Raw genomic sequence first — 19,388 nt, forward strand, 5'->3', positions numbered from 1 at the left:
TAGCAAAAGGAGCGATAGCTTGTCTCACTAATCCTCTTGGGTAGTCTTCAACAGACTGTGACTCGTCATCACTTTGAAGATATGGTGATGGGTAGACTTAACATGGGACTCAATTCTGAATAGGCAAGGGGTAGACAGCAGGAAACACTTCTTTTGTCCCACATCACATCCTTTTGTCAGCTTCTGCCATCAGCTCACTCTGAACCACATTGAAACTATGTACAATTTAATCTCTGTCTGATGACAAATATCTGAATTTGATGGTATATCTAACTAATGCACAAGCTGTGAAAAGCTTTACATGCTAATAAATACTACCAATAAGTTCCAGACCCACAATAAACGTGATATATAAGCTTCCAGTTGTCACAAAAAATTTCAATCCAGTATTACTTTCTGCCAGAAATTTAACAACTCTTATGATACAAGTGTACATAATACTTTTCATGCTAAAGTATTCACAAAAACTGAATCACTCACTTTGCCAAATTCACTTTTTTTTTTTTTTTTTCTGCATTGAGTCTATTTTTGATCACTAACCTCACACTGACTTCATTCTACATGCTCCTTGCATCTCTGAAATACTCCATCTTGGTACTTTATTTAGGCTATTCTATTTCTCAGCAGGGACCTTTATTTTGGTAACAAGACATACTGCCAACTTATTATAAATGCTTTATTTATTTTTTAACACAGAGGAAGCTTGGTGGCAGATCTGTAGCCACTTGATGTTTTTATAACTAAGAATTACAGTTCAGGCTCTCTTATAGAATGTAAAGGTGCACTAACACATGTACATGTAATTGTTATGAAAATTAAGCTTAGTCACTAAAAGAAGATTCACTATCTGAACTTTCTTCTGTGTTTTTTTCACCTTCACCATCAGGCACTGGAGCATCTGGCCTCCTGAAAGAGAAGGAAAAAAAAAAAAAGAAATTTAATGGTTTTTCTAGTTGAAAAAAAAATCACTTACTGTAAATTAGGTTCATCCTAGAATATTGCTGCTAATAAATCTGCCAAGTCTGCATACTTAACTGAGAGCCTCCTGCTCTCTACCACAGCATGCTTCTCACAGGCTTCTCCAGTACCATGGGGATTCAGTGCTATTCCTATACAGGCCATGGCACCACTTCCTCCTGCCAGTCCTTACACAGTGTGCTACTTCAGCACTTTCTGCTTCTCATTACCACGGAGACCCAACGACAGACAGAGATGTGATCTGGAGAGGCTGGCATGACCAGTGCTAAATCCTTGCAGCCTCCAAGTGTCTGTAAGGTACAGAGAGAGGAAAGCTAGAAGTGGGAAAAAAAGAAAACTTTCATGTTCAGGAAAGCTGAAGGGAGTAATTTAAAAATGGAAGAGATTTCAAGAATGGCCAGTAAGAAAAACAGGCCATACAGAAATCTTGTGGGGGAGGAGAGTGACTGTTCAAAGGTGGTTCTTAATATCTGCTGAGTGTTTTCACTTATATGCTTTATCATCAGATAAACATAAGAATTAGTTCATAAAAATAATGTCTTGAAGATTCCCTAGGCAGAAGATGATGTGAGAATGGTTAAACTCCAGCTCTGTATAGATGTGCTATAAAAAAAAAACCACAGGAAATTTATTGGTGTCATTAAAACAGTCAAATTGATAGGTTTCATAGTGTTTGTTAATAAATCATTTTAATCAATGTGGCAGCACAATCACTCAGCACCCATTCACTCTAACCAAAAAAGCAAATTAAGCAAAGTATACCTGGGGGAAACTAAGAGGGAAAGGAAGACTAATACAGCTGCTCTGTTTTAGTAATTAAAAGCTACAAAACTTATTTTTCTCTCAGGCTCGTTAATTCTTAATAAGATTTAAGATAACAACAAACAAAACTCTTCTTTGCCACAAATATAATAATTATTGCTAGAATAAAATGTATAGTCTCCTACTTACTTGTTATTATGAATTATGTTATTAGTTATTATGAATTATGACCGAATTCTGACTTAGTTTTTAATACCATGTCTGTCGTGCTATGAAACAGAAGAAATGCTGGCATTGCTCCCTAGCAATGGGTCAAACATAAACCCCTTTGCTCTACTGTACAATTTTAGATTATGGGGGGGGTGGTCCTAAGATGGTCGAGCAATAGAACAGGGAGACCACTTTCTCCCCCACAAATTCATTGAAAGATAAGTTGAATGCTGAGCAAATTCCACAAAACAACTTCTGAACATTGGCAGAGGACACCAGGCAGCCAGAAAGGCAGCCCATTGTCTTTGAAAGGAGGTAGGGCAAAATATAAAAGATAAAAAGAGAGACAAAGAGTGAGGGATGGAAACCCATTCCGGGGAGGGAGTCCTAAAAGAGAAGTTTCCAAACATCAGGAAACCCTCTCACTGGCGGGTCTGTGGGGAATTTTGGAATCTCAGAGGGCAACATAACTGGGAGGAAAAATAAATAAATAAAACCCACAGATTACGTGCCTAACCGCAACTCCCAGCAGAGAAGTAGCCCAGATACTCATATCTACCACCAGCAAGGCGGGGCTGAACGGGAGGCACGGGCTGCACTGTTTAGGGTAGGGACTGAGCCCGAATGCCCTGAGGGCAATCTGAGGGAGCTAACATGAGACAGCAATGCAAACAGTGTGATAGCCAGAGAGAGAGAAGAGAGAAGAGAGAAGAGAGAAGAGACAGAGAGAGAGAGAGAGAGAGAGAGAGAGGGAGAGAGAGAGAACTTTCCCATGAAAAGCTCTAACCGAAAGCACTGCCAGCCTGCTCACAGAACAAAGGACTGAGCTAATACCACAGGAGAGCTAGCCGGCTTTGGACTGGCCCATTTTGTTCTGGAGGCAGGGAGGCAGGCGGGCAATAGCCAGAACCAGAAAGGGGCAATCTCCGCCCCAGAGACAGCATCCTATACCAAACTTTGAGCAGGCTCCCAGTTGCTAACCAAGTCTTCCTGGAATCCTGGACGACTGACATCCGCCAGGAAGATTGCAGCCAGAGATCAATTCCCCAGAGGAGACACACAGCATTCGTGAGACAGTGCTCCCGCTGTGCATCCAGGAAACCCAGAGGCTGGGACAGGGGAGGTGATAAGATGCCCCACCCCACTTGGGGAGAGTGCGCTCGCCAAGCACCTGGTCGCCTGAGCTGCTCGGACCTAGGAAAGGCACAAAACGCAGGCCCAACCGAGTCTGCGCCTTTGTGGAATACAGGAGAACCTGAACCTGAGCGGCTTAGACCTGGGAAGTGCATGCAACCCAGGGCCCACTTTAGAGCAACCTGGAGCCTGAGCAGTGTAGACTGGGAAAGCACACACGCCATGAGCAGGGGCAAACCCAGTGTGGCCCTGACAATGCGAGCACTCCCCACACACGCCAGTGATATTTGTTTGCAGTGTTCCTCCCTCCCCACAGCATGACTGAACAAATGAGCCTAAATAAGTGATCACCACCGCCCCCTTGTGTCAGGGTGGAAATTAGACACCGGAGACTTGCAAACAGAAGAAGCCAAAATAAACAGAGGGAACCTCTTTGGAAGTGACAGGTGCAACAGATTAAAATCCTATAGTTAGCACTGACTACATTGGAAGGGACTTATAGACCTTGAGAAGTATAAGTTGGAACAAGGAACTATCTGAAACTGAACTGACCCCACACTGCCCACAACAGCTCCAGAGAAATTCCTATATTTTTCTATTATCATTTTTTTAATTAAAAAAATTTTAAGTCCTTTATTACTCCGTTAATTTTCATTTTTACAACCTACTATTACCTTGCAAGAAAAAAAACCCCTATTTTTAAAGCAAATTTCATCTATTTTTTTAATACAATTTTTGTGATTTTGTTTTTTTAATATTGTATTTTTGAGAGTCTAACCTCTACTCTACATTTTTAATTTTTGCTTTTCGGTATTTATCATCAATTTTGTACCATTAAGAATCCAATCTTCAGTACCCATTTTTACTTAGGAGTGTGATTACTGGCTTGATTGCCCTCTCCCCCTTTTGACTCTTTTTATCCCCTAGGTCACCTCTATTTCCTCCCTCTCCCCTTCTCTTCTCGCTTAACTCTGTGAATTTCTTTGGGTATTGCGGGCTGTGGAGAACACTTAGGGAACTGATTACTGGCTAGGTCTCTCTCTCTCCTTTTGACCCCCTCTCTTCTCATCCTGTTCATCTCTATCTCCTTCCTCCTCTTCTCTATATAACTCCGTAAACCTCTCTGGGTGTTCCAGGCGGTGGAGAGCACATAAGGATTTGATTACTGGCTAGATTGCTCTCTCCCCTTTGATTCCCCTCTCCTCCTCCTGGTCACCTTTATCTTCCTCCTCCCTCTTCTCTTCTCCACGTAACTCAGTGAACCTTTCTGGGTGTCCCTCACTGTGGAGAATCTTTTCTACATTAACCTAGATGTTTTATCAACAGTGCTTATGAATGGAGAAGTCTTGAGGCTACTATAAGAATAAGACTGAAAACAAGAGGCAGGAGCTTAAACCCAAAACCTCAGAATACCAGAGAACTCCTGACTCCATGGAACATTGATAGATAAGAGCTCATCCAAAAGCCTCCATACCTACACTGAAACCAAGCTGCACCCAAGAACCAACAAGTTCCAGAGCAACAAGACATACCACGCAAATTCTCCAGCAACACAGGAACATAGCCCTGAGCTTTAGTATACAGGCTGCCGAAGGCCACACCAAACGCAAGACATCTCAAAACTACTGGACACTTCATTGCACTCCAGAGAGAAGAAATCCAGCTCCACCCACCAGAACACCGATATAAGCTTCCCTAACCAGGAAACCTTGACAAGCCACTCGTCCAACCCCACACACAGGGAGAAACCTCCACAATAAACAAGAACCACGAACTGTGAGAATACAGAAAGACCACCCCAAACACAGCAATCTAAACAAGATGAAAAGGCAGAGAAATACTCAGCAGGTAAAGGAACATGATAAATGCCCGCTGAATCAAACAAAAGAGGAGGAGATAGGGAGTCTACCTGAAAAAGAATTTAGAATAATGATAGTAAAAATGATCCAAAATCTTGAAAACAAAATGGAGTTACAGATAAATAGCCTGGAGACAAGGATTGAGAAGATGCAAGAAATGTTTAACAAGGACCTAGAAGAAATAAAAATGAGTCAATCAATAATGAATAATGCAATAAATGAGATCAAAAACACTCTGGAGGGAACCAACAGTAGAATAATTGAGGCAGAAGATAGGTTAAGTGAGGTGGAAGATACAATGGTGGAAATAAATGAAGCAGAGAAGAAAAAAGAAAAAAGAATTAAAAGAAATGAAACAACCTCAGAGACCTCTGGGACAATGTCAAACGCCCCAACATTTGAATCATAGGAGTCCCAGAAGAAGAAGACAAAAAGAAAGACCATGAGAAAATACATGAGATAGTAGTTGAAAACTTCCCTACAATGGGGAAGGAAATAGCCACCCAAGTCCAAGAAACCCAGAGAGTCCCAAACAGGATAAACCCAAGGCGAATCACCCCAAGACACATATTAATCAAATTAACAAAGATCAAACACAAAGAACAAATACTAAAAGCAGCAAGGGAAAAACAATAAATAACACACAAAGGGACTGCCATAAGGATAACAGCTAATCTTTCAACAGAAACTCTTCAGGCCAGGAGGGAATGGCAGGATATACTTAAAGTGATGAAAGTGAAAAACCTACAGGCCAGATTGATGTACCCAGCAAGGATCTCACTCAAATATGAAGGAGAAACCAAAAGCTTTACAGACAAGCAAAAGCTGAGAGAATTCAGCACCACCAAACCAGCTCTCCAACAAATGCTAAAGGATCTTCTCTAGACAGGAAACACAAAAAGGGTGTATAAACTCAAGCCCCAAACAATAAAGTAAATGGCAATGGGATCATACTTATCAATAATTACCTTAAATGTAAATGGGTTGAATGCCCCAACCAAAAGACAAAGACTGGCTGACGGATACAAAAACAAGACCCCTATATATGCTGTCTACAAGAGATCCACCTCAAAACAAGGGACACATACAGACTGAAAGTGAAGGGCTGGAAAAAGATATTCATGCAAATGGAGACCAAAAGAAAGCAGGAGTAGGAATACTCATATCAGATAAAATAGACTTTGAAGTAAACTCTGTGAAAGAAGACAAAGAAGGACCCTACATAATGATCAAAGGATCAATCCAAGAAGAAGATATAACAATTATAAATATATATGCACCCAACATAGGAGCACCACAATATGTAAGGCAAACGCTAACAAGTATGAAAGGGGAAATTAACAGTAACACAGTAATAGTGGGAGACTTTAATACCCCACTCACATCTATGGATAGATCAACTAAACAAAATTAGCAAGGGAACACAAACTTTAAATGATACAGTAGACCAGTTAGACCTAATATCTATAAGACATTTCACCCCAAAACAATGAATTTCACCCTTTTCTCAAGTGCCCACGGAACCTTCTCCAGAACAGATCACATCCTGGGCCATAAATTTAGCCTTGGTAAACTGAAAAAAACTGAAATCATTCCAAGCATCTTATCTGATCACAATGCAGAAGAGTAGATGTCAAGTACAGAGAAAAAACTGTTAAAAATTCCAACACATGGAGGCTATCCAATATGCTTCTGAATAACCAACAAATCACAGAAGAAATAAAAAAAGAAATCAAAATCTGTATAGAAATGAATGAAATTGAAAACACAATAACCCAAAACCTATGGGACTCAGTAAAAGCAGTGCTAAGGGGAAGGTTCATAGCAATACAAGCTTACCTCAGGAAATAAGAAAAAAGTCAAATAAATAACCTAACTCTAAACCTAAAGCAACTAGAAAGGGAAGAAATGAAGAACCCCAGGGTTAATAGAGGGAAAGAAATCATAAAAATTAGGGCAGAAATAAATGCAAAAGAAGCCAAAGAGACCATAGCAAAAATCACCAAAGCCAAAAGCTGGTTCTTTGAGAAGATAAATAAAATAGACAAACCATTAGCCAGACCCATCAAGAAACAAAGGGAGTAGAATCAGATCAACAAAATTAGAAATGAAAATGGAGAGATCACAACAGACAACAATGAAAGACAAAGGATCATAAGAGACTACTATCAGCAACTATATGCCAATAAAATGGACAACTTGGAAGAAATGGACACATTCTTAGAAAAGTATAACTTTCCAAAACTGAACCAGGAAGAAACAGAAAATCTTAACAGACGCATCATAAGCACAGAAATTGAAACTGTAATCAGACATCTTCCAGCAAACAAAAGCCCAGGACCAGACAGCTTCACAGCTGAATTCTACCAAAAATTTAGAAAAGAGCTAACACCTATCCTACTCACACTCTTCCAGAAAATTGCAGAGGAAGGTAAACTTCCAAACTCACTCCATGAGTCCACCATCACCCTAATACCAAAATCAGAAAAAGATGCCACAAAAAAAGAAAACTACAGGCCAATATCACTGATAAACATAGATGCAAAAATCCTTAACAAAATCCTAGCAAACAGAATCCAACAACATATTAAAAAGATCATACATCATGCCCAAGTGGGCTTGATCCCAGGAATGCAAGGATTCTTTAATATCCGCAAATCAATGTAAAACACCACATCAACAAATTGAAAGATAAAAACCATATGATTATCTCAATAGATGCAGAGAAAGCCTTTGACAAAATTTAACATCCATTTATGATAAAAACCCTCCAGAAAGCAGGAATAGAAGGAACATCATTTCAGTTCAGTTCAATTCAATCGCTCACTCGTGTCCGACTCTTTGCGACCCCATGAATCACAGCATGCCAGGCCTCCCTGTCCATCACCAACTCCCGGAGTTTACCCAAACTCATGTCTATCGAGTTGGTGATGCCATCCCTCAACACAATAAGAGCTATATATGCAAACCCACAACAAACATTATCCTCAATGGTGAAAAATTCAAAGCATTTCCTCTAAAGTCAGGAACAAGACAAGGGTGTCCACTCTTACCACTACTATTCAACATAGTTTTGGAAGTTTTAGCCATAGCAATCAGAGAAGAAACAGAAATAAAAGGAATCCAGATTGGAAAAGAAGAAGTAAAACTCTCACTATTTGCAGATGACATGATCCTCTACATAGAAAACCCTCAAGACTCTACCAGAAAATTACTAGAGCTAATCAATGAATACAGTAAAGTTGCAGGATATAAAATTAACACACAGAAATCCCTTGCATTCCTATACACTAACAATGAGAAAACAGAGAAACTAAGGAAACAATTCCATTCACCATTGCAACAAAAAGAATAAAATACTTGGGAATATATCTACCTAAAGAAACAAAAGACCTATATATAGAAAACTATAAAACACTGATGAAAGAAGTCAAAGAGGACACAAATAGATGGAGAAATATACCATGTTCATGGACTGGAAGAATCAATATAGTGAAAATGAGTATACTACCCAAAGGAATCTATAGATTCAATGCAATCCCTATCAAGCTACCAACAGTTTTTTCCCACAGAACCAGAACAAATAATTTCACAATTTGTATGAAAATATGGACCTAGAGGAATCAACACTATGGTACTGGCACAAAGACAGAAATATAGATTAATGGAACAAAATAGAAAGCCCAGAGATAAATCCACGCACCTATGGACACCTTATATTTGACAGAGGCGGCCAAGAATATATAATGGAGAAAGGACAATCTCTTCAACAAGTGGTGCTGGGAAAACTGGTCAACCACTTGTAAAAGAATGAAATGAGAACACTTTCTAACACCATACACAAAAATAAACTCAAAATGGATTAAAGATCTAAACATAAGACCAGAAACTATAAAACTCCTTGAGGAAAACATAGGCAAGACACTCTGCGACATAAATCATAGCAGGATTCTCTATGACCCACTTCCCAGAGTAATGGAAATAAAAGCAAAATTAAACAAATGGGACCTAATTAAACTTAAAAGCTTTTGCACAACGAAGGAAACTATAAGCAAGGTGAAAAGACAGCCTTCAGAATTGGAGAAAATAATAGCAAACGAAGAAACTGACAAAAAAGTAATCTCAAAAATATATAAGCAGCTCCTGCAGCTCAATTCCAGAAAAATAAACGACCCAATCAAAAAATGGGCAAATGAACCAAACAGACATTTCTCTAAAGAAGACATAGAGATGGTTAACAAACACATGAAAAGATGCTCAACATCACTTATTATCAGAGAAATGCAAATCAAAACCACAATGAGGTACCATCTCACTCACACTGGTCAGAATGGCTGGTATCCAAAAGTCTACAAGCAATAAATGCTGGAGAGGGTGTGGAGAAAAGGGAACCCTGTTACACAGTTGGTGGGAATGCAAACTAGTACGGCCACTATGGAGAACAGTGTGGAGATTCCTTAAAAAACTGGAACTAGAACTGCCTTATGACCCAGCAATCCCACTACTGGGCATACACACTGAGGAAACAAGAATTGAAAGAGACATGTGTACTTCAATGTTCATCGCAGCACTGTTTATAATAGCCAGGACATGGAAGTAACCTAGGTGTCCATCAGCAGACAAATGGTTAAGAAAGTTGTGGTACATAAACACAATGGAATATTACTCAGCCATTAAAAAGAATACATTTGAATCAGTTCTAATGAGGTGGATGAAACTGGAGCCTATTATACAGAGTGAAGTAAGTCAGAAAAACACCAATACAGTATACTAATATGCATATATATGGAATTTATAAAGATGATAACGATGACCCTATATGCGAGACAGCAAAGGAGACACAGTTGCATAGAACAGTCTTTTGGATTCTGTGGGAGAAGGCGAGGGTGGGATGATTTGAGAGAATAGCACTGAAACATGTATATTATTATATGTGGAACAGATTACCAGTCCAGGTTTGATGCATGAGACAGGGTGCTCTGGGCTAGTGTACTGGGATGACCCTGAGGGATGGGATGGGGAGGGAGGTGGGAAGGGGGTTCAGGATGGGGAACACATGTACACCCATGGGTGATTCATGTCAATGTATGGCAAAACCACTACAATATTGTAAAGTAATTGGCCTCCAATTAAAATAAATAAATTAAAAAAAATTTTAGATTATGCCCACGAGGAAGTCACATGTACTCAGTATAATAAAGTGTTAGAGCTAAGTACAGTATTTAGTGGTTTTGACTGATGCTCCACTGCCTAAAATGCTAACATGGGAACAGTCTTCATTATTCTCCACAGAAGCAAGAACTCTTATTAGTAGTGGGTATAAATACTGGGTTAAAATCTTAGCCTTGCTATGTAGTTTCTGAGCAACTTTGGGGAAGCTATTTAACTAGACTGTGTACCCAACTGACTGACTGGATTGTTGTGAATATTAGGATGAATTACTAACTGCAAAATACACTGAACAATACGTGGCACATTGTTGTTGTTCAGTCACTCGGTGGTGCCCCGACTCTCTGTGACTCCATGAACTGTAGCATGCTAGGCTTCCCTGTCCTTCAACATCTCCCAGAATTTGCTCAAACTCATGTCTATTGAGTGGGTGATGCCATCCAACCATCTTGTCCTCTTCTCCTCTTGCCTTCAGTCTTTCTCAGCATCAGAGTCTTTTCCAATGAATCGGCTCTTTGCATCAGGTGGCTGAAGTATTGGAGCTTCAGCTTCAGCATCAGTCCTTCCAATGAATATTCAGGACTGATTCCCTTTAGGATTGACTGGTTTGATCTCCGTGCAGTCCAAGGGACTCTCAAGAGTCTTCTCCAACACCACAGTTCAAAAGCATTAATTCTTCAGTGCTCAGCCTTTTTTATTGTTCAACTCTCACACCTGTACATGACTACTGCAAAAACCATAGCTTTGACTATACTGACCTTTGTCAGCAGAGTGATGTCTCTGCTTTTTAATACGCTGTCAAGATTTGTCATGTGGTACATAGTAGGTATATTAATGGCTATCTATTATTATGATTATAATTCTCATTGTTACCATGTACCTACTACTTGGTCAAGAAAGTTTTTAGGTGCTGCAGGTGCAGAAACAAATAGTAAGTAGTTGCTGCTCTGAAGTTGATAATTTAGTGGGGGAGACAGAAATAAATAAACTATTCTTATACAGTGTGATACACAAAATATAGTTGTACTAACTACACTTGTTTGAAAGGAAAAGGTAATTCATTCTACTAGCGTTAGTCACAGAAAACTCAAGAAAGGTCAATACACTTGTGAAGGATGTTGGGATAGGCATGAATTTGTCACGAACAGAAAATGTGGGAATACGTGGGGATGAGAGCATTCTGAATAAAGAAAAAAACAGGGATGGTGCAGCACAGTGCATTTGGGACCTATAAATCTTTTGGTAGCTAGGGTGTAGGAAAGTAACTGGGGTAAAACAGTAGATGAGATTAGGTCATTTGGTAGGGACAACAGGTGGAGAGTGGAGAGAAGTTATATGAAATGTCAGCTTTCAGTGAAATTACACAACTAAGTTTAGGAATTTTAAGAAGTCATTTTTAAAAAAAATTAAGTATGGTTGGTGTACGTAATTATATAAGTCACAGGTGTACAATGCAGTGATTCATAATTTTTAAAGGTAATATTCTATTTATAGTCATTATAAAATATTGGCTATATACTCTGTGCTGTACAATATATCCTTGTAACTTACTTATATTATACATAAGTTTGAACCTTTTAATCCCCTCTCGATATTGCCCCTCCCCACCTCTCTTCCCCAACTGGTAACCACTAGTTTGCTCTCTATATCTGTGAGTTTGCATCTTTTTTGTTATACTCACTAGTTTGTTGATTTTTTTCAGATTCCACACATATAAGTGCTGTCATACAGTATTTGCCTTTCTCTGCCTGACTTGCTTCACTTAGCATAATACCCTCCAAGTCCATCCAAATGGCAAAACTTCATTCTTTTGTATGGTTGAATAATATTCTATTGGATATATATACCTATATATATATATATATATATATATATATATAACCATTCATCTGCTGATGGACACTTAAGAAGTCATTTATTTTTTTAATTGAGATATAATTCACATACCATAAAATTCACCATTTAAAATTGTACAAATTAGAGTTTTTTTTAGTATATTCACAAGGTTGTACAACAATTACTGCTATCTAATTCTAGAATATTTTAATTACTCCAAAAAGAAACCTAAAACTCATTAGCAGACACATTCTATTTCCTTTCACTCTCATCCTCTGATGACCATGAATCTACTTTTCTGTGTCTATGGATTTGTCTATTCAGGACATTTCATATAAATAGGATCAAGGCTATTTAAGCTTTTTGTCAGGATTCTTTCACTTAATAAAATGTTTTCAAGGTTCTTCCATGTTGTAGCATTTATCAGTACTTCATTCCTTTTTATGGCTGAATATTATTCCATTGCATGGATATACCAATTTGTTTATCCATTCATCAGTTGATGAACATTTAGGTTATTTCTACTTTTTGGCTGTTATGAGTAATGCTAGTGGAACATTTGTGTACAAGTTTTTGTGTGAATGTATGTTTAGAATACTTGAGTACAAACCTCAAGTAGAACTGCTGAGTCATGTGATTAACTCCATGTTTGACTTTTTGAGGAACTGTCAAACTGTTTTCCCCAGTGAATGCATCATTTTACATTTCCACCATCAGAATATGAGTTATAATTTCTCCATATCCTTGCCAACACTTGTTATTCTCTGTCTTCGTTCATTTCTTCCTTTTCTCATTTCTTTTATTGTGGTATAATACACGTAACATAAAACTTACCATCTTAACCATTTAAAAGTGTACAGTTCAGTGGTGCTGAGTACATTCACGGTATTGTGCAATCATCACCACTTAACCAACCTCCAGAATTCTTTTCATGTTGCAAAACTGAAACTCTGTACCAGTTAAACAATAACTCCTCATTTCTCTCTCCTTCTAGCTCGTGACAACCACTCCTCTACTTTCTGTCTCTATGACTTTGTCTACTCTAGGTACCTCATGTAGGTGGAATTATACAATACCTGTCTTTTTGTGACTGTCTTCTTTCATTTCTCATGTCTTCAAGATTCATCCATATTGTACCATGTATCAGAATTTCTTTTCTTTTTTTTTTTTTTCAGAATTTCTTTTCAATTTTAGGATTAATAATACTTCATTGTATGCAGATAATACATTTTGTTTATCCATTCACTTGTGGATGGGCATTTGGGTTGTTTCTACTTTTGGACTATTGTGAAAAATGCTGCTATGAACATGAGTATACAAGTATCTATTTGAGTCTCTGCTTTCACTTTTTTGAGTATATATATGCCCAGAAGTGATTTTTGGAGAAATTGCCATACTGTTTTCCATAGCAATTATAATTTTACATTCCCACCCAGAGTGCAAAAGGGTTACAATTTCTCCATATTCTTACTGATACTTTTTTGCTTGCCCTCATTCATTTTTAAAATAAATTTAAAGCTACTTTGAATTGTAATTGCTATGAAAACAAAAGAAAAGCTACATACTAGAGTTCCTTTTGTTATATAAAAAACTTAAAAAATTGTGAAAATCAAATGAGGTTAAAACATGAAAACATTTTATAAGTTATAATGCTTTAAAAATGTTACTGTAATAATAAAACTCTTAACAGCATTTCCAGACTGGATATTCATATTAATATTCTTAGGGGGAATAGTATTTGGCTTTTTAATGATCAGAACTGCTCTGGCTTGATTGTGTGTGTGTGTGTGTGTGCACGCACGTGCATGCACATACCTTTTAATTTTCTTTCATAGAAAGAAGTTTTAAAGATATGTTTTAAATGGTTGCAACTTTAAACTACTAGTCACACTTCACTACTAAAATGTGGAAATGAAGATTTCATAATACTCTCAGTATTTTAAACATATAAATGAATCACTACAAAAGACTACGTCAGCAAAATGCAGAAAAAAATATGAAGTCAAATTCATGATTTATCATGTATATATTTAAAAAAATCTCAATCTTTAGTGGTTATCTTGGTAGCTATATTTTAATAAGCATATTTATATAATTTGTGGCCTTAAGATTATCAATAAAAGTCTTAGTAAAAGCAAAATTTTTAAAGCTTAACTTTAAACTTCTTACTGTTTAATTTCTTTAAAAAGAGATATTTTCAAAGATTACTAGGTTGACCTCAACTAAAACTGAGCCAAAATTTAGAAAGGAAAGGACTGCTGCTGCTGCTGCTAAGTTGCTTCAGTCGTGTCAGACTCAGTGAGACCCCAGAGACAGCAGCCCACCAGGCTCCCCCGCCCCTGGGATTCTCCAGCCAAGAACACTGGAGTGGGTTGCCACTTCCTTCTCCAGTGCATGAAAGTGAAAAGTGAAAGCGAAGTCGCTCAGTCGTGTCCGACTCTTAGCGACCCCATGGACTGCAGCCTACCAGGCTCCTCCGCTCATGGGATTTTCTAGGCAAGAGTAATGGAGTCGGTTGCCATTGCCTTCTCCAAAAGGACTAACCATATACAAATCAGTACTTTTTAGCAAACAGGATGCTGTGTGTATGTTATTTCTGTCATCTTTCTCCCATTTACATAAACAAGACTGTCAACCACAATCCCTGCTGTCTTCATCCTTTCCTTATACCGTTCCTTGTTTCAGTCACATAATCCAGGACTGGCAGGTCAGGAGAATCATTCTCTGTAAAGAGACCGGCGTAAGGGAAGGCTCATAAACCAAATGGGGACAATCAGAATGCTTCCCTAGAAATGAGCTATGGACTATGGAGAAGGGGTTCTCTTTCCTTTCAGTTGGTGAAACGAGCAATATTACAGCCATTTAAAACATAAAGCAAATATTATTTGCTAACTCCTTGTTTTCCAGGAGGAAGCTCATCAGCAGTAGGAGAAAAGTGGATTATTATGCCACGTTTGATTAAAGGCAGACCGAGGAACAGGTGAGAGAAAATACCAACCAGCCAGCAATAATAGTGCTGTGCCCCTGATTTTGTACTGCTTAGACTTCTTAGGGATGTGAGTCAATAACTTCCCTTTTTACTTTAGGTAGTTTGAGTTATGTTTCTGTGATCCTGTACATAAAGGAGTCTTAAAATATGAATATCATTGATCTGATTTGTTTTCATTAAAAACAGATTTACATTTGTGCTTAAAATCAAAACCACTTTGATGGCAAACATTATAAACATTCTTTAGAAAAACATTTATTTATGTAGGTAAATAGTTTAAAGATATTTTTCATTTTCTTTCAATTTAAAACAGTGGAATTTAAAGCAGATGAAGTGCCAAAAACATTGTTAGTACAAATATTGCTGAGTAGCAGGGTTGTGGGGATAGGGTGTGATAGTTATTCAAATCACTTTTCAATATCAACTACAGCACACACAGTTATAATGTCACATGATACTTGTTGATTAGTGTCGTTCTCAGTGTTAGTTGCTCAGTCATGTCACTCTTTTTGACCCCATGGACTGTAGCCCACCATATTCCTCTGTCCATGGGATTCTCCAGGCAAGAATACTGGAGTGGGTTGCCATTCCCTTCTCCAGGGGATCTTCCTGACCCAGCGATCGAACTCAGGTCTGCCTGTGTTGCAGGCAGATTCTTTACCATCTGAGCCACCTATGCAATAGCAATAAGTGCTCTTAAGGAAACAGCCAAACACTGAATTCCTGAACTAAGATTACATTGACTATATAAAGACATTTGGGATAGTTAAAAAAAAAAAAAAAAGACAATTTTGACTACAGTAACTAGTAAGACTTATTTCAGCATTACACTTACTCAAACTACACAGTTTGGTCTTTTCTATTCTGAATGCCCATCAAGGCAGGTATACCTGTTCTTTGCTGTGGTAAGCAGATTCCCCAGTCAGAGAAATGACATAATGCCTAATATGATAAAGAAAAAGAAAGCTAGCTATTCTAGGTAAGATGGGTTTCTGCCATTTGTCTTGGGGTTCTTACATCCTAATAGCTCCCCTAACTTCTTGCTTGCTAGACACTGGCAGACCCCAACTGTTTTTAACACTACTTCTTCAATATTTTTATTATCTCTTATCTCTTACTGTTGTGAAGCAAAAGTTAGAACTGGACATGGAACAACAGACTGGTTCCAAATTGGGAAAGGAGTACATCAAGGCTGTATATTGTCACCCTGCTTATTTAACTTATATGCAGAGTACATCATGAGAAACGCTGGGCTGGAAGAAGCACAAGCTGGAATCAAGATTGCCGGGAAAATATCAATAACCTCAGATATGCAGATGACACTACCCTTATGGCAGAAAGCAAAGAAGAACTAAAGAGCCTCTTGATGAAAGTGAAAAAGAGGAGAGTGAAAAAGTTGGCTTAAAGCTCAACATTTAGAAAACAAAGATCATGGCATCTGGTCCCATCACTTCATGGAAAATAGATGGGGAAACAGTGGAAACAGTGGCTGACTTTATTTTTGGGGGGCTCCAAAATCACTGCAGATGGTGACTGCAGCCATGAAATTAAAAGATGCTTACTCCTTGGAAGGAAAGTTATGACCAACCTAGACAGCATATTAAAAAGCAGAGACATTACTTTGTCAACAAAGGTCCATCTAGTCAAGGCTATGGTTTTTTCCAGTGGTCATGTATGGATGTGAGAGTTGGATTATAAAGAAAGCTGAGCACCCAAGAATTGATGCTTTTGAACTGTGGTGTTGGAGAAGACTCTTGAGAGTCCCTTGGACTGCAAGGAGATCCAACCAGTCCATGCTAAAGGAGATTGGTCCTGGGTGTTCATTGGAAGGACTGATGTTGAAGCTGAAACTCCAATACTTTGGCCACCTGATGCGAAGAGCTGACTCATTTGAAAAGACCCTGATGCTGGTAAAGATTGAGAGCAGGAAGAGAAGGGGACGACAGAGGATGAGATGGTTGGATGGCATCACTGACTCAACGGACATGGGTTCGGATGGACTCCGGGAGTTGGTGATGGACAGGGAGGCCTGGTGTGCTGTGGTTCAAGGTGTCGCAAAGAGTCGGACACGACTGAGCACCTGAACTGAACTGACTCTTGTGATCTAAGTCTCCAACAGTGGACTAATCACAGTTTTCCGACAGTGTTTTTTCCTGTCCTATACTTTCTAGCCAGTATGCCAGCCAGTGGTCAAGGACTGGTTGGTTGTTGTTCGCTTGCTAAGTCATGTCTGACTCTTTGTGACCCCATGAACTACAGCACACCAGGCTTCCCTGTCTTTCACTATCTCCCAGTGTTTGCTCAAATTCATGTCCGTTGAGTAGGTGATGTCATCCAACCATCTCATCCTCTGTTGCCCCTCTGTTTCATCCTCTGTCACTAACGACTGGTAATTACCTTGAATGGAATACCAGTTAAGCAAGAACTAGAAAAATGGAACAAATAAAAAAACCTGTTTCTGGAATTGCTCATTTGGGGAACTGAGATCAATTCTATGCTCAACTAGTTAAAATCCAACCTTTAATCCCTTATGTTGTTCAGTAGCAGGAGACAGGCAAATCATCGGCAGATAAGGAATTCCTTTAGAGGGCAGGAAACTCTGCTGGATATGCCTTGAATATAATTAAATGAAGTTTTCTTGCTTTCCAGTATCCTTTTGTTTATCACTAATAAATCTCCTCTCGTCTCAGTGATAAGTAGGCTGAAGTGGTTACTTTTATTCCTGGTAACCACAATCATGGTCACTGCACAGTCTGAGAAAAGGGTATAAATGTCTTTTGAAAGATATATCCAGGAAAAATGCCAACTGAGCTGGTTCTGTTTAAAGCCTGCATAACTCGATTTCTTTAGCCAAATCAGTATGCTGCAAACTGCACTCTCCTACTAACATTAAGAATGTGACCAGTTAAATTTAAATTTCAGAAGTCTGTTCTTTACTACAAAGTTGAAAATACAGACTTTTCAGTTTGGGAAAATAGAGAATATAACTCAAAAGGGTAATTACTCTGTGTACATTATATATGTCTGTGTTGAGACCACAATGGTATACAGGCAACTACGGGACTATAAACAAATTGTGATCTGAGAGCCTGGTAAATCCAGTTGTTTAGAACTTGCTACATATTCTTCCATTAAACATTCATAAATCACAACTAACATTTACTGCTTGTTCAGAGCTGCGCTGAGTGCTTACTTAGTCTGAATGAATCTATAAAGGGTGAACTTTTCTATTTCACATTTACGAGGAAACGGATGCACAGATTGATTAGGTAATTAGTTCAGGGTCATACAGCTAGAAAGGGGCAGTGCAGAATCTGGACCTCAGCAAGTAGACCATTTCTAAAGTCTGCCTTAGACTGAGACTTAACCACCACGGATTTCATCTCTTGCTAGGCAGGTTCAGAGGCTAGACTATTTATCTTAGAGTAGTAAAAGCAGTAATTACTAGTAATAGTAACCTTAGTTATGGGACATAAATGAAACCATAGAATAGGAGAGGGAGAAACATTTTTCATTTTTCTTGGTAAGAGCATCTAGGCATTGACTGAAAAAATTTATAAGGCATGATTTATCTGCTCTGTATTTCTAAAACAGATCAACCTGAAAATTTTCTATTTTCTTTCCTTTCCATCAACTTGTGTGTATGATGACAAAGGTGACAAAGGTACTCTTTCACATCCTTTTAATTTACTGCATTTTTAAAAACTAATTTTTACAAGCTAAGAACTAATTTTTACAAGCTAGAACCAAGAACTAAGTCTTGGTTATATAAGCCCTGTGATCACTGACCTAGAGCCAGACATCCTGGAATGTGAAGTCAAGTGGGCCTTAGAAAGCATCACTACGAACAAAGCCAGTGGAGGTGATGGAATTCCAGGTGAACTAGTTCAAATCCTGAAAGATGATGCTGTGAAAGTGCTGCACTCAATATGCCAGCAAATTTGGAAAACTCAGCAGTGGCCACAGGACTGGAAAAGGTCAGTTTTCATTCCGATCCCAAAGAAAGGCAATGCCAAAGAATGCTCAAACTACCGCATAATTGCACTCATCTCACACGCTAGTAAAGTCATGCTCAAAATTCTCCAAGCCAGGCTTCAGCAATAAGTGAACCGTGAACTTCCTGATGTTCAAGCTGGTTTTAGAAAAGGCAGAGGAACCAGAGATCAAATTGACAACATCCGCTGGATCATGGAAAAAGAAAGAGAGTTCCAGAAAAACATCTATTTCTGTTTTATTGACTATGCCAAAGCCTTTGACTGTGTGGATCACAATAAACTGTGGAAAATTCTGAAAGAGATGGGAATACCAGACCACCTGATCTGCCTCTTGAGAAATTTGTATGCAGGTCAGGAAGCAACAGTTAGATCTGGACATGGAACAACAGATTGTTTCCAAATAGGAAAAGGAGTTCATCAAGGCTGTATATTGTCACTCTGTTTATTTAACTTATA

The 19,388-nt window shown here is 38.5% G+C and overlaps 1 protein-coding gene across 4 annotated transcripts in view; it reads right to left on the minus strand.

The window, feature by feature from the left end:
- Window positions 1-662: 662 nt before the first annotated feature.
- The window catches only part of WASHC3 (WASH complex subunit 3), a 58,749-nt gene continuing 40,023 nt past the window's right edge, over window positions 663-19,388 (minus strand). For all 4 annotated transcript variants that reach the window (XM_061417096.1, XM_061417095.1, XM_061417094.1 and 1 more), the window contains one exon: window positions 663-906. In XM_061417096.1, the coding sequence (XP_061273080.1) occupies window positions 822-906 (85 nt within the window). In that variant the 3' untranslated portion in view covers window positions 663-821. The remainder of the gene's footprint in view (window positions 907-19,388) is intronic.

The sequence above is a fragment of the Bos javanicus genome, chromosome 5 (genome assembly GCF_032452875.1).
Source record: "Bos javanicus breed banteng chromosome 5, ARS-OSU_banteng_1.0, whole genome shotgun sequence".
NCBI classification, from domain to species: Eukaryota; Metazoa; Chordata; class Mammalia; order Artiodactyla; family Bovidae; genus Bos; species Bos javanicus.